The following is a 20,999-nucleotide window of genomic DNA, read 5'->3' on the forward strand; positions in this document are numbered from 1 at the left end:
CTGGGTCTAAACTTCCAGGGCCTCCACTTGGGACCAAGCACACACTCGGTTCTTCCCAGAAAGTCTCAGTCTCGAGGCTCAGCCTTTATTCCGCCAGCCCAGGTGTAGCGCGCTCGGCCATTTCCGGAATCGCTCGGACGTCTCTAAGCCCACCCAAGCCGAGCTGAGCTGAGCTTCGGGATTCCTCGTCTGACCCGATTGCGCTCGGCTATTTCCGGACATGATCGGCTATTTCAGACCACTCTCAACCCTCCAGTCCCGCGGGAGTACGTTCGGCTCTTTCCGGGAGCACCCGCTCTCAGCCTCGGCCTCGTGTCACCCTCCCGACCCGAAAATGCTCGGCCATTTCCGCAGGGGGCGGGCCCGGCCGTTCGGTACCGCGGCGGCGGCGGAGGCGGGGATCCCGCGGCTGCGGCGACGGCGGCCGCGGTGGAGCCGCGGGTCGGACTTGGCTCTGCGTGACGGCGGCCCCAGCTGCAGCGGCGGTGGCGGCCGCGATCCGGTAAGTCTGGCCGAGCCGGTGTGGCAGGCGGGGCTGGGGGTACGCTCAAATGCGGGACCCTCCGACAGAGTGTGGAAGCCTAAACGCGAGCGCTAGGCTCTATTGGGCCCCGCGGGAACGGGGGCCGCAAAGAGCGGGAGGCCTCGGACTCGACCTGGCAACAGTGCAGCCTGCCCAGGACGGTGGGGCCGGAAAGAGGGACCCCCCCCCCAGACAGAGATAAGGGACTAGAGTCGCCACCCCAAATGGAAGGAAGCCCTGCCGGGAGTGGGGCGTCTGGCTGTATTGAGGGGCACCCAGGCATTGTGTTAGGCAGACTTGGGTGCAGGAAGGTCAGGGGTCGACCCACTTCCTTTCCCGGCGCTGGACTGCCGGGTGCACGCAGGCTCGAATGCGCGTCTGAACACGCGTGAGCGCGCAGGCCTTTGAGTCCAGCCTCCGGACCCCCAGCCAGGCCTGGCCCCTCCACCCCACCTCTTGAATTCGGGGAGCGCTGGCTCCCTGGGCGCACACTCCGGAGCGTGTGCATACGTGGGGGTACGGAGGCGGGCGGAAAGCGGATCCGGGCGGTTTTCTGGACGTCCCCTCGCTGGCTCTCAGTTTCCCCACCCGTAGAATGGGAGTTCAAGGACCAGGGAGTGGATTAGTTGGGACGCCCCGGAATGTGGCCACTCTGCTCCCTGCTTGATCAACTCCTGGGGTTCCCGGTGATCGAGGAGATGAAGCTCCGATCCTCTGCCTTGCGCTCCAGGCCCAGCGTGGTCACGGCTTTCTTAGAACCACCCTGAGCTCTTGGCAATCAACTTCCGGCTGTCAAGCCTTTTCATGTACTACTCCCTCTGGCAGTACCCCCTCCTAGCCTCTGTGAGGACAGCCCTTTAGAAAAGCACCACCCCCAGACCCTACTCCCCACCTCTCAGAACTGAACTTACAGAGATGCGATTGAGAGTGTATTCTGTCAGGCTCTGTCTCCCCCAGACAGGGGGCTCCTGGGGTGCGATTGTGGCCCTGCATCCAGCAGCCACCTCCTTGGCAGCTGCAGTGCAGTGCCCTCCCTCATCCACCCTCTCTTGGCTTCATGTCTACCCTGGGACTAAGGTTCCCTTGGTCTCCTGCTGCCCCCCTTATGTTTTGAGTACCTACTCTGGGCCATCACTGAGCCTCTTCACTTAGTGCCCCTATTTGCGCCTCCCCTGCAGAAACCAAAGATTCATTTGCTCAAGACACTTCTAGGCCTTTGCGCATTGGTGGGGCCTTGTCCTGGAACTCCCTACCTCTTTGCTTCCTACTGTGCTTAGCTAGCTGGACCCCTCTTTGGGGCTTCCACAGCACCCACACCCTGAGCGTCTCCATGGCACCCTACCTGCCCCAGACATAACTGTCTGGCCTTGTGGCTACTACCTCCTGAATCCATCCTGGGCTTTGAAATTGGGCAGATCTTGGTTTTTGAGTCCTGGTTTCCTGGCCTACTTAGTCTAACAAAGACCTCCCTGTTCTGAGCCTCAGTTTCTCCATGTTTAACAAGGACGATTAAGAGCTTGTTTGCTGAGCATGTGGTATGCCCAGAGAAGGTTCTTGGTAGCTCCGCTCCCCACAACCCCAAGGGAGGGCTGTTATTATACCCACTTTACAGCCAGAGAAACTGAGGCTCAGAAAGGGCTATGGACTGGCCCAAAGTTACCTGGTGAGTTAAGGGATTCTGACCCATAATTTGGGCCCACCTCTGAGTTAGGGCAGGGAGGAGCGAAACCTGGCTGACTCTGCCCTGCCCTTCTCTCCCTAGGTCAGTGTCCCAGCCAAGCATGGTGACGGCCTGTGCTCTCGGCACCCTCGTCTGGCGCAGCTGGAAGAGCCGCCAGCCTCGGGCGCCGATGGCCCACCACGTGAGGGAGTGAGCAGCCTGGCTCTGCCCTTTGGATTGAGGGGGAAAGCAGCGGCTGGGTGACCTGAGACCACGCTGCTGACCCCCTCCCACTAGTTGACGTGGATGGAGCAATGAGTAACCCTTGTCAAGGTAGTGGAATAATGGGAAGCAGGGTGTGAGCAGCCCCTGTGATCACCTGTAACTTCTTGGTGGAAATATCTGTCTGAGTGCCTCAAGCCAACACAGCAGACCCTCCCAGGCCTCCGCCCCAGCTGATGGGGCTACTGGGACCCTCAGCAGCCACCTGATCATCCAGACCCCACCCTGTCAAGCCATGGCTGGTGCTGAAGGCTTCCAGTATCGTGCTCTGTACCCATTTCGCCGGGAGCGGCCGGAGGACCTGGAGCTGCTGCCAGGTGACGTGCTGGTGGTGAGCCGGGCAGCCCTGCAGGTGCTGGGAGTGGCAGAGGGCAGCGAACGCTGCCCACAGAATGTAGGCTGGATGCCTGGCCTCAACGAGCGCACACGGCAGCGAGGTGACTTCCCCGGCACCTATGTTGAGTTCCTGGGGCCAGTGGCCCTGGCCAGACCAGGCCCTCGCCCACGTGGTCCCCGCCCACTGCCTGCCAGGCCCCGAGAGGGGCCCCCCGAGCCAGGTGAGCAGCAGAAAGGGGCCCTGGAAGGGGCAGGGTTCCCTTAGACTCTGTTTCCTCTTCTTTCCAGTGGGGCAGTGGGGCAGTGGGGCCTCTCCCAGGGGAGGAGGAATAAGGACATTTAGTCAGTCTGCAAGTGTCAAGGACTGGATGCATTTCACCGCACTGGGAACACAGTGGTGGGCACAAGGCCTGGCCCTGCCCTCGTCGGGCTTATGGTTCAAGAAGTGATAAGACTGATTAGGTAACCACAGATTCACTGAGGAGGGAGCCTCACATGGGGAGAGCTGGATGTGAAGGGCTGCAGGCAGCAGACACAGCAAGGGCAAAGGCCGGGAGGTGGGGCCACAATGGTCTGCTGAGGAGAGTGAGGAAGGAAGGGGCAACAGGGGCTGCTTCATAAGATTGATAAGGCCTTGGGCTTCATAAGACTAATTTTGATGATAATGGGGAGTGTTCAGGAGGATTCAGAGGCTCAATTTAGCCTCTTCCTGCGGTTTGCAGACAGAGTCCTTTGAGTACGCCCTTTGTTATCCTGATTTTAACCAGTTTCCAAAATGAAAGGAGCCATAAGGCCAAAACAGGGCAGGATGCTCAGCCAAGACCGTGCAGCACACTCAGTGCAAGGACCCCACACGCCTCTCCAAAGACCTTTGGCCATCCCCACTTCCAAGGGATGTGCTGAGAGGAGAATCGAGTGAACTGAGCGAGTGCTGAACTTGCTCTGCGGGACTTGCTCCAGGGAAATTAAGGCTCTGCTTGTGGGGATGCCTGCCCAGTGCCTGGTGCAGTCTGCTCTGATCCTCCCAGCAGCCAAGTGAGGCCCTGAGGTGCGAGAGGGTCAAGTCACCCACTTGAGGCCGTCACCCAGTGAAAGCCACGGCCCTGGGAGGTGCCATGGCCCTACCTTTGGCCTGCCTTGTTTTGGGCCAGAGGGACACTGATGCCCAAAGAGGATCAAGCCGGAGTCCCACAGCATGGGGCAGAATAGGGAGCACCCAGATGGTGTGGCGCTGGCCAGAGCCTTGTAGCATCTGGCACCTCCCTGGCCCGGAGGGGCAGGAGGCAGCCCCATCCGGGCTTCCCGCCAGAATCTGCCTCTCCCCCTGGTAACAGCCGCCTCCCTCCTCTGCCTGGCCTCAGGCCAGCCACCACACACTTGCCCACTCGCAGTGTCCACCCAGCCCTGCTCTCCAAATCTTTCAGGCTATGTGCCTTGCCAGGGCCAGCCTTCACCAGGCCTCAGTTTCCTCATGTGGCAAGGGGGTGGACTGGCCCCTCTGTACCTCAGGCTGTGACCCTCTAGCACCCCGAGACCACTGACCAACATGCTGATTCAACCCCAAGCAGAGAACTGAGTTCTGAACCCCAGTGTCGCCTCAGTCCCCAGGGGAAGGTTGCTCCCTCTCGGAGCCTCAGGTTCTCCCCTGTAAGACAGAGGTGGTGTCTGTCCTGACGGGACCTCCCTCACCGTTTTGAAAAATGGTTACAGTCCTATTTCAGAGTTGGATTTCAGAACTGTAGTCCCCCCACCAGCCAGGACGTCACTCACCTCCTCTCCCCTATTTTTTTTTTTTTGGCATTTTTGACACAGCTGGGCCTGCCCTTCTCCAGCTTGAAGCGCCACCTGGCCCATCACTCAGGGAGGCCCCGCAGGCCCCAGCTTGCCCCTGCTGTGTACCAAGGCGTCCCTGCCACGGGCCGCATCAAATGGTGGCAGAGCACGCCTGAACACAAAGGGCCCAGTGGAGCGGGAAACGCAGGGCCCAGAGCAGGCTGGGCCAGGGAGGCCCCTGGCTCCCACCAGGAGGGCTTTCAGCATTTTTTAAATTAAGGGAAATAATTTTTTAAAAGTAAAATGACTTAATTTGAGGATGGCTAGACTATATATTTTAAATAAAATCTCACACTACAAAAAAAACAAAAAAAAAGTAAAATGACTTAGAAAATGAAGAAAGGTCCTTGGAATGAGGTGTTCTGATCCAGACAGGGATGTTTTCCTTTTACCCCTTTTCAACCACTTTGTTGTTCCAACTAACAAGGGAGAGATGATGCCATCGGCCAGGTTCTTAGTTGAAGAAACTGAGGCAGGTCCCTGTGCCAGGGTTGCATAGCTCTAACCTGTTGTATGAGTTTCCCGTGGCTGCTGCAATGAACTACCACAAACTGGGTGGCTTCAAACCACAGGAGTTTTATTTTCTCATGGTTTTGGAGGCTGCAAGTCCAAAATCAAGGTGTCAGCAAGGCCTCGTGAAACTCTAGGGGAGGGTTCTTCCTGCTGCTTCCAGCTTCTGATGGCCCCAGTGTTCCTTAGCTTGTTGCGGTGTCAGCCCAGCCCCTCCCTCTGTGGTCACATGGCCTTCTCTTCCTATAAAGACACCAGTCGTTGGATTTAGGGTCCTTAAAATCCAAGATGACCTGGTCTTCAAGTTCTTACATTAATTATATCTACAAAGACCCTATTTCTAAATAAGGTCACAGGGATCAGGATGTGGACATATCATTTGGGGGATGCTAAGTAACCCGCTACAGCTGGTCTCTGAAGTTATGTGTGTGTGTGAGCTGATATTTTATTCCAGAAAATTGTTTCCCACCAACTGGGCCCTTCCAGCCCCTCCAGCTGGGCCTTGGGGCTTCCCCAGGATGATGGTCCAGATGCCAGGCATTTGCCTGGAGCTGACCGAGCTGAGGTCCAGGGGGCAAAAAGAGGGGGGACCTTCCAACAACCCTGCCAACATGCTGTCCACTCCTCCCAGGCCTCACGCTCCCTGACCTGCCTGAGCAGTTCTCTCCACCTGACGTGGCTCCCCCAGTCCTGGTGAAGCTTGTGGAGGCCATTGAGCGGACAGGTGAGCCTCAGCCTGACTGCAGCTCCTGTACTCTGCTTGCTTACCTCTGGCTATGGGCAGCTCATCCTCTATCAGGGCTGCTGGGTTCACTCTGCATGAGAAGAAGCTAAGGCTGAGTGCTCGGGGTCTCCGTGCTGAATCGGGGCAGGAATGACCCCAGGGGAGATGGGAATGTGAACCTCAGATCTGCCATTGCACATGTTGTGTCCTCTGCCACCATCTCCCGCCCTTATCTTTGGGAGGTTGAGAGCCACCCCAGGCCCCCTACAGCTTGTCTTGCCTGGCGTGGAGCTGACCCACCCCTTCCCCTTCTCCCAGGCCCAGACAGCGAATCCCTTTACAGGCCTGAGCTGCCGGCACCGCGCACAGGTGAGAGGAAACTGCGATGGGCAGGGTGCGGGAGGAGCTGGCCAGGCCACCTTGACTGACATGTGAGCCCCTGCGCCCTCAGACTGGTCCCTGAGTGACGTGGAGCAGTGGGACGCTGCAGCCCTGTCGGACGGCGTCAAGGGCTTCCTGCTGGCGTTGCCCGCGCCCCTCGTAACGCCCGAGGCCGAAGCCGAGGCGCGCCGGGCCCTGCGGGGTGAGCTGTCGGGAAGCCCAGGATGGGAAGGGGCAAAGGGTGCACGGGCGCCGTCCCCGGCTCATCCTGCCCTGGCCATTATGTCCGCAGAGGCCGCGGGGCCCGTGGGGCCGACGCTGGAGCCCCCGACGCTGCCGCTTCACCGCGCGCTCACGCTGCGCTTCCTGCTCCAGCACCTGGGCCGGGTGGCCCGGCGCGCGCCCGCCCCTGGTCTCGCGGTGCGGGCCCTGAGCGCCACCTTCGGGCCGCTGGTGCTGCACGCGCCACCGCCCTCGCCGCCGCCAGGGGGCGCGCCCGACGGGTGAGCGGGCAGTGACGGAGAGGGCGAGGCCAGGAGGGGTCTAGACGACGAGAACGGTGCACAGGGTCCTGGGGGAAGAGGCCAGAGCTGTTGGGGGTGGGGGCTAGAATGGGTAACAAGACTGGGACTCGGCTTCCAGGAAGACCGCAGCAGAGCTTGGGCCCTGGGACAGTGGGTCCTCGACCTAAGGGGAGTCACATGGGTGTTGCCCACACCTTCCTTCTGCTGCCCTACACCAGGTGCGGGACTCCTGTTTGTCCTATGAGCATTTATTGAACGCTTAGTGCATATATGTAAACAAGAGTTGGCCTCCAACACCTGCCTGCAGCATCTACCCTTCTTCCCTGCACATGCAAGATCATGTGCACGCCAGGCCCTACCCAGTACTCACCGCACTCTCCTTCCCCTTAGGACTGAGCCCAACCCTGACTTCCCTGTACTGCTGGTGGAGAAGTTGCTTCAAGAACATCTGGAGGAACAGGAGGTGGCACCCCCAGGTGATCCCCCCAACCTTGATTTTTCTCTTACTGGGGGTCATGAATGCTGACTAGGGTTATCAGCAGGCTCGGTTGCAATGGGAGCCGACCACAGTATACAATGGGTGCTCAATGTGCATTTGTCTTCCTGTCCCCCAGCACTGCCGCCTAAACCCCCCAAGGCCAAGCTAGCCCCTGTAGGCCTGGCCAATGGGGGCAGTCCACCCTCCTTGCAGGATGCTGAGTGGTACTGGGGTGACATCTCCAGGTAGGGTTGATGTGTGCAGCGTGACGTGGTGGGTGGGTCCTGAAGGGCACTGGGTAGATGTCCCCAATCTTGGGTGTCCTCACAGGGAGGAGGTGAACGAGAAACTTCGGGACACACCTGATGGCACCTTTCTGGTCCGAGATGCATCCAGCAAGATCCAGGGGGAGTACACGCTGACCCTCAGGTGGGGGCCTCTCCCGGAATGACTGAAGAGTGAGAGGTGGGAGGAAGGACATCCAGGTCAGAAGACAGTTGCATGGGGTGTGGGATATGTACGAGTCATGGCAGGGGGTCTGGGGGTCGAGGCTGCGGGTTCTGCCGGTTGCTGATGGCTCCACCCTACTCCCACCCTTAGGAAAGGCGGGAACAACAAGCTGATCAAGGTCTTCCACCGGGACGGGCACTATGGCTTCTCAGAGCCGCTCACCTTCTGCTCAGTCGTTGACCTCATCACCCACTACCGCCATGAGTCGCTGGCCCAGTACAACGCCAAACTGGACACTCGGCTCCTTTACCCTGTGTCCAAGTACCAGCAGGTCTGGGGCTGGGGTGTGAGCCAGAGAAAGCAGCAACTGGCCAGTCCCGGGCCTCCGTTCCTTCTCTGATCACACTGGGTGTCCCTAGGACCAGATCGTCAAGGAGGACAGCGTGGAGGCAGTGGGAGCACAACTCAAAGTCTACCACCAGCAGTACCAGGACAAGAGCCGCGAGTATGACCAGCTCTACGAGGAGTACACACGCACCTCCCAGGTACTGCAGGTCTGCCCAGATGAGGAGCCCCAGGCACAGAGAGGCAGTGGCGAGGCTGCAGGCACAGACATCTGCTCCCAGATCACAGAGCAGGCACTGAGCACCAAGACTACCCTCAAATGGTTGAAATAAACACACGTGGCTTAAAAAGAAAGAGGAGGAGGCACTAACCAGCCTTCCAGGAGCAGACCAGACCTAGGAGATGTCTCAGTTGAGCCTCTGTGGGTGTCTGAGCCTCAGTTTCCCCATCTATAAACTGGAACTGTGGCTCTTAATTACTTCTCCATCACCTTCAACCTGGATGTTATTGAAATTGCTAATAACAGCCTGGCAATGGGTTGACCAACACAGTCCCAGAGGTCAGGGGAAAAGAGCAGCATCTTTTAAAACAGGGAAGGGGGAGGTTTTATCACTCATGGACTGTGTTAATTAACTTTTGTATGTTGATAATGCATCTTATTCAGATTAAACGTCCCATCCCAAGCAGGAATTTCTCCTGTAGTCCCTGAGGAATTTTTTTCTTGTTTCCTTTCTTACTGATGAGTCATTTGAGTCTCAGAATGGACAAGACTCCTGTCTGGAATTGGTTAGAACACTGTGATCATGGAAGTGACTGAAGCCCCCTGAGCCTGAGTTTCCTTATTAATAGTTCTGACTTTGTAGGAGGCTATTGGCAGGTTCTGTGAGATGGTACATGGAAAGTGCTCGGTGCAACATCTACCCTGAGAAGCAACCCCATGAAACTGTAGCAACTAGATTTATCACTAATTCTCAGCAGTGCCAACAGATCCAGGTGTTTGTAAGGTACCCAAAGGAGGAACTAAAGGAAGAGTGGGTTTGGGAAGTGGGGTTTTGAAGACTGAATAGGAGTTCATTTGGCACAACGGGTGCTTACGAGAATGATGCACCTTGTGGAGGGAACAGTCTGAACGAAGTCTCCATATCAGACTTGTGATCTGCCTTCATCTCACCTGATGGACTTGCAGAGAGTCCCAGGAATTGCTAAGATTCACCCCCTCCTCCAGGAACTACAGATGAAGCGCACAGCAATTGAGGCCTTCAATGAGACCATCAAAATCTTTGAAGAGCAGGGTCAAACACAAGAGAAGTGTAGCAAGGAATATCTGGAGCGCTTCCGGCGTGAAGGCAATGAGAAAGAGATGCAGAGGTGAGTCTGGCGCCTCTGCCCTGCCCTACCCCACCCCAATCTGTCACAGTGCAGTGGGGAAAGAAAGGAAATAAAGAGGGCAGCCTGGGTTACGGGGGACAGAGTCATTTGAAATGGGCTTTGAAGGGTGAATAAGAGTTCGCCAGCAAAAGACATCAGGGGAACAGCATATGCAAAGGCTTAGAGGGTGGGAGCCCTCTGATGCCTCTGAGCTACTCCTCCGACAGGATCCTGCTGAACTCAGAACGGCTCAAATCTCGCATCGCGGAGATCCATGAGAGCCGCACAAAGCTGGAGCAGGAGCTGCGGGCCCAGGCCTCAGACAACCGGGAGATAGACAAGCGCATGAACAGTCTCAAGCCAGACCTGATGCAGCTGCGCAAGATTCGAGACCAGTATCTTGTGTGAGTGCCTGGCTCTGTGCTCGCGTGCAGGTCCCCCACTGGTGCAAGGCACCTGGTGAGGAGATCTCTGCAGGCATCTCTCACTTTCACTACCAAGTGGCCCCACCTAGCCCTCAGAACCTCTCCTCTGTCCACAAGCCGCCCCCCTCCCTATCAGGCCCTTCCTGGCCCCCTCAGAAGGGCCCCCTGAGGGTCAGCCTCAACCTCATTGTTGTCTGTGAAATGGGGACCCTGCTCCCATGGGGCTGGGTCACTGGGAGCCTGGGACAGAATCTGCTCCACGAGTGCCACCTGTGTGACCCCAGCCTGGGCTCAAACCCCACCTCTCCCGCCGACCCACTGAGGACTTCTTCAAGGGCTTCCCCCTCTCCCTGGGCCTCCTGTGCACCTGCTATGTGCCAGGTACCGTGCCAAGCACTGGGCACACATAAGCTCATTTTGTCCTCAAAGTCTTTTGCAAAGCTTCCCCTTTACAGCCTGAGGAAAATGAGGTACAGATGAGACAGCTGCCCTGTGTGAGGCGCATGGGCGTGCAGCCCCCTGGACTGAGCCCGTGGTAGTGGTAAGACCTTGCCGGGATGGCATGTGTTGGGGTCTCAATAAGTGTTAACAGAAACAATACATAGCTGGGTTCCCTGGAAGCACCCAAGGAGCCCCAGCTGGGTTCAAGCTGTCCTTGGCCAAGCTGGCCCCTTGTGGCCATCCGGAGCATCGCACCCAGAACCAGCAACCCCTAGGTCAGCCCTTGTTGACTCCAGCCAGGCTGCCCTGGCAATTCCGGGGGGCCCGTCCTACCGTGGAACAGCACAAGCCCACTTTTCCTCTTCCCCCCAGCTGGCTTACTCAGAAAGGCGCCCGGCAGAAGAAAATCAACGAGTGGTTGGGAATCAAAAATGAGACTGAGGAGTGAGTGATCACCTGGAGGGGGGCAGGAGGGCTTCCCAGAAGAGGTGTCATTTGCTGGGCTTTGCAGAATGAGTAGGAGTTCACGAGGGAGGGCGCATTGTCCAGGCAGCAGGGAGGCCTTGGTGGCCGGTGGCTGAGTGACCAGTGCGCCTCCCTGCTGCCCCCGCAGCCAGTATGCACTGATGGAGGATGAGGACGACCTCCCCCACCACGAAGAACGCACATGGTATGTGGGCAAGATCAACCGCACACAGGCTGAGGAAATGCTGAGCGGCAAGCGGGATGGCACCTTCCTCATCCGTGAGAGCAGCCAGCGGGGCTGCTATGCCTGCTCTGTGGTGTGAGTGCCTTGTGGGGCGGCTGAGAGTGGGCTGGAGGGGGGGATCTGCACATTCCTTCCCAGAGCTCCCATTGAGCACCTGCCCTGTGCTAGGTCTTGAGAGGACAGCTGGGAAGATGCCCCCTTGTGGCTGCCACAGGGAGAAAGGATAGTTGGGGACAGGGAAGGAAGCGGGGACAGTGCCCAGGCAAGAGATGGTGGGGTCAGGACCAGCTGGGGGATCCAGGAAATGGGAAACACAAGCTCCTGATGGGGGCAACTGGCAGGATTGGAAGGGCCAAGGTGGGAGGGCCCACCGGGGGCCCACCTGACCTCCCCTTCGCCCACCCCTGCAGGGTGGACGGCGACACCAAGCACTGTGTCATCTATCGCACGGCCACGGGCTTCGGCTTCGCGGAGCCCTACAACCTGTACGGGTCACTGAAGGAGCTGGTGCTGCACTACCAGCACGCCTCGCTGGTACAGCACAACGATGCGCTCACGGTCACCCTCGCCCATCCCGTGCGGGCCCCGGGCCCCGGGCCCCCCGCCTCTGCCCGCTGACTGCTGAGCAGGGGAACTGGCCCAGCAGAGCCGCCCCTGAGCCCAGAGCCTGCGGCGGCAGCTGCATCTGGGTCTCCATCTCTGTCTCTGCCTCTTCGTGTGGATTTTCTCTGACTCTTTATGGGTCTCTCCCTGGCTCTTTCTCCCCATGTTCCTCTTTGAAACTCATGTCTCTTTCCATTGGTTTCTCTTCCGTTGTGTGCCTGTCTCCATCTCTTCCCCTGAGTCTCTCTCCATCTCTCCCTGTGATTGTCTTTATCCGCATCTGTCCATCTGTTTGTCTCTTGGTGTCTGTCCCTCCATGTCTGTGTTGGGGGTCCCACCTCCCCAACCCCATTCCCTCATGCTCCTTGGGCACTGCCCTCCCCATGGCTCTGACCACCCCCAACCCTGTGCCCTGCCCACCACAGGCCCCTGGGGTCCCCAAAGCCCCACCTGGCTGCACCTGCCATGTTTACAGAGGCCCCTGGGCTGTGCGGCCCCAGCCTGGGCGTCCCAATTTTTAAGCCATAGACCTGGGGTCAGGGCAGGAAGGAACTTCACTTGGCCGCTTCCAAGAACCTCAGCCGGGACATTTGGGGCTGGGCGGGCGGGACCCGCCCACAGACCCCAACTTCCCCTCTAAAGCCTGAAGTGAAACCTGCCACTGGGTTATCCCCAGGAGGGGGCCACTACTGAGAAGCTCCGCCTAAGATAGAAAATAATTAAAAATAAACCGGTGAGCTGGCCCCATCCGGCCCCAGGCCTCCCAAGAATCGAGGCTGCTGGCACCACAGGGGCGGCCGAGATGCACCAGTACAAGTCCGAGGCTTCTCTTCCATCACGTTGGGCTCTGATTTCATTCTTCCTTGACTGTAAAGCCTTCTCTTCTCTCCTCTTTTGGAACAAGAGCCCTGGATTTTTACGCTGCCCGCCGACCCCTCCTCCTGCCTGCTCGGCTAGACTGGTGGGCAGGTTTTGTATGGTACGTTGATACTGATATGGATATAAAATATTGAACACGGTGGATGCTTCTGTTGTCAGTGACAGGCTTCTCTGCAGCCACATGTGCTGGCAGTCCTGGCATTCAGGGGTCACACAGACCCAGGCCCCTGAGTTTAACTCCAGGCCACCCATGCAGGCTGACGACCTACCCCCACCACTGCCCAGTTTAGCTGCACGTGTCCAGAGTTGAGAGACCGGCCCAAGGTCACCCACAGAGGCTCGAACCCTGAGCTCTGCCCTACTCCCCACCTGCTTGCTCAAGGTACCCCAGGCCCAGGCCCAGCTCCTCACTAGTGTCCAGGCTGGCTCTGTACTGCCCACCTCACCCCCACCAGGTTTGAGTCCCTGCACTTAGTCATCAGCCATGCCTTTGGGAAAGTCACCTCCCCTCTCATGTGCTGCCTCCTCGTCAGGCAGGCAGTGGTCACAATCCTTCCCAGGCTACCCAGAGGGGTCCCCCATGTCCTTGATGCCCTCAGGGCCAATCCCTCCCCGCTTACTTTCTGGCCTCTTTTTCCACACCAGCCCCTGGCACTTGGGGCCTCTGGCCTGGACTCCTCCCGTTCACCATGCCTCCCTTCCCAAGCTCACTGTTCCTTGTCCCTCCCCTCCCAATACACACCTGTCTTCTGGGCCTAACGTGCCCCATGGGCATGAACAGAATGCACAAAGCTGCCCTCTGAGAGCCCCCACGTCTTCCTAAGCACTGTCCCCACTTTGTCTCCAGTCAGGAGGTATCCCGTAAACAACTCCAACCTAGACACTGCCTCCCTGGTGGACTCCACCCATGGTATGGGTGGACACAATAAAGGTCACCTTCCCAATCCCATGAGACCAGCCAGGCAGAGCCTATAGGCAAACGGTAACAGCCCACGCCAGAGCCTTCACTCAGCCACCAGCTGGGTAACCTTGGGAAAGTTACCTCCCTTCTCCAATCCTGTTCCCTCTTACCAAGTGGGGTCAGTAGTTGCTACGCCTGCCCCCAGGGTGTCTCTGGAAAGTTCATCAAATGGGTGAGGTTACTGCTTATGAAATTTATCCAATAGGGCTTGTGCTGTGTAATCTCGGAAAAATTGTAGCCATTATGTTTAGTGTTATTTCTTCCTACCTGCTCACTACCGGGCAACACACACTAACTCCCCAAAGCTGTGTTGCTTGGTTTTACGGAGGCTTCAGGAAGGAAATGGGTTTGGTGCAGAGTCCAAAGGGATGGGATGTGGTGCTCACCCAGACATGGGGACCTCAGGGAAACCCTGGCTCCCAAATCTGCTTCTGTGAGTGTAGACACCAGAGCTGGACAGGCACACAGGCTGTGTTGCCAGTGATCTGTCTTTATCCAGGCCAGGTTTGGGCGTTTCCTCCCAGGGGGTTTGGTCCTGTGTCATACCTGGCATTTGGGGCCCTGCAAACTCTGAATGCCTTGGGGATTCCTCCAACACCCCAGCCCCCAAGCCTTTATCCAGGCCTCTCTCTGCGCCCGCACTGCTGTCCTGTGCCAGTAGCCTCCCAGGTTCACAGATCCAGCTGTGCCACTCTACCCCCAGCCTGGGGTAACTTGGCCTCTGAGCTCACCATGGTGGCTTTATTCCCCAAGCCTCACTCGGCTCCCATTTTATGGAAGGGGAGTCTGAGAGGCCATCAGCTGAGGTGCCCAGGACAGTCCCCGGGACAAACCTGGATCTGGCTGCCTGGTGGCTTTGGGTCCTACACCACCAACCCTCCACCACCATCAATGTACCCCTACACCTGGGGCTTCCTTCCCCCAGCAGGAACACCCCGAGGGCCGGCATGCCCCCGTCTTCAAGCCTTGGAGGATGAAAAGAAGCAACACCAGCCTCCTGTGCCCAAACCCCAGCTGGAGTGGGGCAGGGGTGGGGGCGTGAGGGTGGCCAGAGAAGGGAGGTGCCCCTTTCTCGCCCAGCCGTGATCAAGCCTGCGTCAGCGCAACGGGACAGGCGGTGGGTCTGGAGCATTGGGCTGGGAGGTCTCACCCTGGAAGGGGCCAGGGGCATGTTCTATGAGTTGTAAATGAGGTGCTTTCCTGGGCCAGGCAAGGGATGGCCCCCATCCCAGGGCACAGGAGGGCTCCCTGGCCTAGAGACGGGAGGCTGGATCACCCTGGCAGCTCCCGGAGGGGTCACCTGGCGCGCGGAGACCCTCCCCCTTAGTGTCTCTGTGTCCGTCTCTGAATCCCTCCCCTTCCCTCCTCTCCAGGGCGCTCGGCCTGGCCTCACGTGCCCCAGAGGTGGGGGACATCCAAGGGTGGCCGCTTCACCGGGGACCCAGAACCTGGAAAAAGATGACCCAGAGGGAGAAACAACGAGGACTAGTCAGCCGCCGCGGAGCCCGGGAGGCGTGGGCTCCCGGAGGCGGGTCCCGCCCGGAGGCTGGGCCACCGCCCAGTTAAAGGCGGCTCCTTCCCCGGGCTGCTGCTCCCGCCGCCACATCTTCACCGCCGCCGTGATGGCCTGGCCGCCACTCGTGCTGCTCCTGCCTCTGCTGCTGCTGGAAGTCCCCGCGGCGGGGCGGGCGTCCCCGCTGGAAATGCGCCCCGAGGGGGCCGCCGCCTGCCAGGTAGGGGCGGCGGCGCGGCTCGCAGGCCCGCGGGAGCCCGGGCTCGGGCTGGGGGGCGGTGGGAGGGCGGCCCCCACCCTCCGTCCACACGGCGCCGGGGAAGGCCGGGTTCCTGACGACGCTGACCTGGGCGATACCAAAAGCGCCCCTATTTAATGGCCCGGCACTGCGGCCACGCGCGGAGTCGTTGCGTTTCGCGGTCCTGCCTCTGGGACGCGCAGCTGTCCCTCACCCCAGCCCCGCCCGCCCCGCACCAGGGTGCACGGGACACCCACTGTGTACATCTGGAGCGGGAATGGGGGCTCCTCTCGCAGGGCGAGCCCAGATAAGCTTGCCGGTGGCGCACTCACTAGGTGCTGCTTACTGGGTGCCTTTCGGCCAGGGACGAGCTCCCGAGTTTCTGGCGCAGAGCAAGCAGATGCCCCTGAGGCTGAGCGACTTGTTCACAGCGTCCCGTGCTTTCCCCCGCCCCCAAAACGACCGCCCCCTGCTCCCCCCCAACACACAGCCTGAGCTCTGAAGCCGGAAGCAAGCCCATATTAGGCGCCGCCTCAGCGGTAGAACTTGGGAGAAGTTCACGCGGGCTGGTTGAGAAAAATGAGTCGGCTTGAGTGTAGGGTCTTGCTCAGCCCAAGGCTACGGCTCTGGGGATGAAGTGGCAGCAGTGAGCATGTATTAGCCCCCTGTGGTATGCGCCTCTGAGAACGGTGGATTGAGGGCAGTGACCAGAATGTGCGTGCCTTGAGTCCTTACTGCACGCAGTTCCCCTGAGCTAGGGGTTTCACCTCACCTGGAGGAAAGCAAGAATCATGTGCATGAATTAAGTGCGTACTGTTGTGCAAGTCTCTTGTCAAATCTATTCTGCAGACAAACTGAGATTTAGGGAGATTTCAGGATGCTGTAGAGTCTCAGAGGCAGGATTCCACCAGCCGTGGTCTGAGAGCAGAGCAAGATGGAGCACCTACTGTTCGTAGCTCCTTTCTGCAAGAGAACCAGGCAGGGCTTTACACCTTCACATCCCTTCCTCCCTCCCTCACAGGCGGGTCAGCTGTGCCTGCCGCGATCCCTTAGGAAGTCTGACGCCCCGCTTGTCAACGTGAGCCTCTACTATGAGTCGCTGTGCTCTGGCTGCCGGTACTTCCTGGTCAGAGAGCTCTTCCCGACGTGGCTCATGGTCCTGGAGATTCTCAATGTCACACTGGTGCCTTATGGAAATGCCCAGGTACATGGGCACCAGGGAAACTGAGGCATGCAGCCCGGGAGGGGGGCACCCCACGGGCCAGCCAGTGCTCACCTTGCTGCCTTACAGGAACAAAACATCAGTGGCAGGTGGGAGTTCACGTGCCAGCATGGTGAGCTGGAGTGCAAGCTCAACAAGATGGAGGTGAGAGGCCCCATGAGTTCCCAAGCCAGGGGCACAGAGGCTGGGAGACTGCCTGAGGCAGAAGGCAAAGCGAGGCTCAGAGGGGACTGCAGCCAGCTCCACCCTCTGCCTGTGTGCCTCCATTTAATTAATCCTTCACTCACTGCTTAGTGGACATCCAAGACTATTCCCAGAGTGGTCTTGGAGTGCTCTGGGCCCACCTCACACTCCTGCCTGCCTACCTACCTCCCCCAACCCCAGGCCTGCCTTTTGGACCAGCTGGAGCCAGAAGCGGCCTTCCTGGCTGTTGTCTGCTTGGAGGAAATGGATGACATGGAGAAAAATCTGAAGCTGGTGAGCACACCCCTCTCTTGGTCTGGCTTGGGGGACCCTGGCCTTCCCTGCACCCAGACACACCCAAGTTCAAGTTCTGTCCCCGACAGCCACTTTCTGTGCAACCCCAGGAGAACAGCAGCCTCTCCTCTCAAAACTTCAATCTCTGAGTCAAAGGAACAAAGATCTATCTTCTGGAGTCATAGGTAGATCAGGGAGGGCTTCCTGGAGGAGGTGTTTCAGAGCTGGATTTCTTTGAACAAGAAATATGAGGGACACAGATGATGATCCTCACCTGGGGTATGGGGATGACAGGACGGGCCCACCTACATCCCTGGATGATTACAAAAACTCCCAAAGGGATGATTCATCTGCCCTGGTGGTTTATTCATTCATCAAACATCTGGCCTTCCCAAGAGGCCTTGCTGAGACAACTTCAACCCTGAAGAGTCAAAGTGGGCCCAGCCAGAGGAGTGCAGAGGAGGAGGGTACACTCAGGAGATTCTGGGGAAGGAGGAGGAAGGGTGTTACTGGTGGAGGGAACAATATGGATGGAAGCTCTGAGGAAAATGAGACACTGCAGGGGACAGGGGCTGTGGGTCTGGTGTTATGGGAAGTAGAACATAGAACAGCCTGAGCCCTCCACTCAGGCAAATATTAAACGCCTGATGTTTATGGGTATAGTTACATTGCTGTTCGAACTGTCCCTGTTGCCAGTGAGGAAACAGAAGCTTGGCTTGGGGGGCTGGAGGCGGGACCGTTGGGGAGATAACAGGGAGGAAGCTGAGGCAATGCCCCAGCTTAACAGCACCCCCTTCCACCCTCAGTGCCTGCAGCTCTATGCCCCAAAGATGTCCCCGGACACCATCATGGAGTGCACAACGGGGGACCGTGGCATGCAACTCATGCACGCCAATGCCCAGCTTACAAACGCTCTACAGCCGCCCCACAAATATGTGCCCTGGGTCCTTGTCAATGGGGTAAGAACTCTTGCCTCCTGCTTCCAGGCAAGGACCAGGGTGATGGATGTGCCCAGCAGTCTGGGAGGTGGGAGGCAGGGGCCATACTCAGCATCCTTTGTGGCCCCTTCTGGGGCAGGCATGGGTTGGTTGAGTCCCTAGGCAAGGTCCCAGCTCTGTCCTCTGGCTCAACCCCTCTCAACCAGTGTGGGGTCAGCAGAAGAGGGTAGCTAGGGGTGTTTGTTGAATTAATGAATTCATCTGCTGCCTCGTGTACTCCCAGTCACCCTTCAAAACCCCAGCCCCAGTGCTCCTCTCCCCTGTGCAGAGCGTGCCTTCCGCCTTCTGGGCTCCTCCAGACCGGGCACCTCCCTCTGGCCCATCTCTGCATGACTGTATTGTATGACTTCCTGTCTTGCTCTGTGCAGAAACCCTTGAGAGATCTGAGCCAGCTCCTAAGCCTTGTCTGCCAGTTGTACCAGGTAAATTGGTTGGGGAACAGAGAGATTCAGCCAATGGGGTAGGGTCTCCTTTCAGGAACTCATGGTCCTCTCCTCCAGGGTGAGAAGCCAGATGTCTGCCAACACCTGGCCAGCTCCCAGAGGGAAGTCCGTTTCAAGTGAGGCCGGGGCCCTGGAGGAAGCTGATGGAAGAAGAGCAAGAGTTCACCAGCCCTTATTCTTTTGATCGCTGACCCTCAGCAGCTTCTGCTCATCGTCCAGGCAAACTCTACACATTCCATGAAGCCCACACTCAAAATTCGGCCCCAAGATCAAGAATCTTGCCCCAATGAGAACGGTGCTATGTTGAAACCAGTTTAATAAACACTTCTGAATGTTGTGATTCATTTGATAAGTTGGCAAATCCCCTTCTTCTGGACCTCCACAATGTTGGGACCCTTGAGAAATTCCCTGTCTGGGAAACGCAGAGCCAGATAGACATCCCTATTTCCATGAGGGGCACAGATGGGCCAGAGGGGGCATGAGGGCTGGGGATGCCCAGAGGGGGAGTGAGTAGGTGAGATGGGCATGGGGCTGGGGTTTTGAAGAGTGACTAGGTATACATTAGGCAGCAGATGTATTCATGAATTCAACGAACATCCCTAGCTACCATCTTTTGCTGACCACACTGGGTGACATAGGTTGAGCCAAGACCTTGCATGGGGAGTTTAAAGAAGGTGTTCACTGCAGGTTGGAAAGGAGAGGTCATGGTGTTCCAGGAAAGGGGAACACGGTGTACAAAGGCCTGGCCAACAGCAAAATCTGGAACTAGAATGCCAGGCTGAGGCATCTGAGAACAACGGTGTGTTGTAGATTAATTTTCAACGAAGGAGAAATCTTGATTCTCCTACTGATGTAAGAGGAATACATGTTAAAGATTTCAGTCATTCATGAATAATGAAAATGGCCAGATGTTCAAAGGAGAACCCAAAGAACAGGCAGATTTATAAATGAGGAATGATGAAATGACTGCGCAAATAGAAGCCTGACTTTTCCGCTCTGTCACAAAGCTGACTGGAGGCAGCAGTCCCTTTTTTTACTCCCAGCTTTATGTATTTTTAAAATTTTAACAATAGATTTGATTTACCCTGATAGATATATGTAATACATTATCATTTCAATATGGAATCTATATGGGAAACCTTTACATTATTTAAGTTATTTTTTCCATGCGAAGTCTTAACTGGTATGCAGATTACACTTACATGGCATCTCAACTCAGATTAACTACATTTCAAGCGCTCAATAGCCACGTGGGTTACTGATGACAGTTGGAAGAAAAAACTATTTTCCCTCTACACTCTAGGTTCTATGACTGAGACTCCCTGTAATAAAAGACAGATTACAAGAAAAATAACAATCTTCACAATAGATGTACTTTATGTATTCATGGGGAGATACCCAGGAAAACTGAGTAAAACCACAGAATGACCCAAGCCATTATATGTTAAAGATTTAACAAGCCTTAAGTACCATCTTAACCTAAAGACAAAAGAAAGATGGTCCCTGAGCTTTACTGAGGTGTAATTGACAAAGTTGTACATATTTAAGGTGTGCAATGGATTTGCTATATGTATGTACTGCAAAATGATTACATTCATTTATCCCTTCATATAATTACCTTTCTTTGTGTATGATGAGAACAATTAGGGTCTATTCTCTTAGCAACTTTCAAGTATATGATACAGTATTGCTAACTAAAGTGACCATACTGCTTACTTATCTTACAAGGGAAGTTTGTACCCTCTGGCCAATGTCTTCCCCTTTCCCCCGTCCCCAGCCCCTGGCAACCACCATTCTGTTTCTATGACTTTGACTTTTTTGGATTCCACATACAGGTGGAATCATGCAGTATTTGTCTTTATTCATCTGGCTTGCTTCACTTTGCATAATGCCATCCAGGTCCATCCATGTTGTCACAAATGGCAGGATTTCCTTGTTCTTCTATGCCTGGATAATATTTGAGCCATCTTATTTTGTTAAAAATAGTCTCACAGAAAGACCTTGCTTGGAAGGTATTATTGGATCTGCCCAGATTATTTACACAGGTGCAGCAGGATCTCAGTTTGCTTCGCTGGAAGTTTCTGTAAAGAATCTCAAGTTGGACTCTTAAAAGCCATGATCACTTGCTAACTGGAGAAAAGGAACTCCACCTAGTTTCACCTATAGTATCTATGCCTTTTGGTGAATTCCTCTCTTCTCGATGTTCCCCAAATATCGCAAGGATCTGGGTTGTCCATACTGACCTGTAAGGCTGACTCTGCAAGCCAGGGACAACCCAGCTGTCCTGTGAGGTGTCTTGTAAGCATTGCCTCCCTCAGAAGTCAAGCTTCGTTTCTTTGAAATGGGCAGGTCACTATATGCAAATTATGTCTCTTCCGGACAGTGGGGCTTCATGCTGCCACCTCACCCCATTTCGAGACTAAACTGGATTTTGTTACTCAATTACAAAGAATGGAGTAGGGAAAGTGAGAAATAGCAACTTGAGGGCAGTGTAGAGACATCTAGGTGATGTCACTTCAACTATGTGACCCAGATTAGCATAACCCATGGTAAATAATGTACATGTCACATGCCCCTAATAGGATGCAACCGGGGCGTACAACCTCTGTGGGAGTCTTTCCAAATTCCCACAGCACCTCAAGTCTAATGAGAAAACATCACTCACACCCAGATCGA

At 56.5% G+C, this 20,999-nt stretch overlaps 2 protein-coding genes across 2 annotated transcripts; both read left to right on the plus strand.

Moving 5' to 3' along the window:
* The first annotated feature begins 346 nt into the window (after positions 1–346).
* Positions 347–12,611, plus strand: PIK3R2 (phosphoinositide-3-kinase regulatory subunit 2). The gene is made up of 16 exons (XM_036876088.2): positions 347–502; positions 2,286–3,022; positions 5,776–5,868; positions 6,187–6,237; positions 6,320–6,451; positions 6,542–6,752; positions 7,164–7,249; positions 7,388–7,496; positions 7,582–7,680; positions 7,852–8,032; positions 8,121–8,246; positions 9,272–9,414; positions 9,642–9,818; positions 10,653–10,724; positions 10,894–11,064; positions 11,400–12,611. The coding sequence occupies exons 2-16, from the start codon at positions 2,701–2,703 to the stop codon at positions 11,605–11,607; spliced, it is 2,181 nt and encodes a 726-aa protein (XP_036731983.2). The 5' UTR covers positions 347–502; positions 2,286–2,700; the 3' UTR covers positions 11,608–12,611.
* Positions 12,612–14,982: 2,371 nt separating this feature from the next.
* Positions 14,983–18,675, plus strand: IFI30 (IFI30 lysosomal thiol reductase). Its single transcript, XM_036876139.2, has 7 exons — positions 14,983–15,165; positions 16,205–16,387; positions 16,475–16,549; positions 16,790–16,882; positions 17,689–17,841; positions 18,249–18,302; positions 18,381–18,675. Exons 1-7 carry the CDS (start codon positions 15,055–15,057, stop codon positions 18,441–18,443), a joined length of 732 nt encoding a protein of 243 aa, XP_036732034.2. The 5' UTR covers positions 14,983–15,054; the 3' UTR covers positions 18,444–18,675.
* Positions 18,676–20,999: the final 2,324 nt, after the last annotated feature.

The sequence above is a fragment of the Manis pentadactyla genome, chromosome 12 (genome assembly GCF_030020395.1).
Source record: "Manis pentadactyla isolate mManPen7 chromosome 12, mManPen7.hap1, whole genome shotgun sequence".
Taxonomy (NCBI): domain Eukaryota; kingdom Metazoa; phylum Chordata; class Mammalia; order Pholidota; family Manidae; genus Manis; species Manis pentadactyla.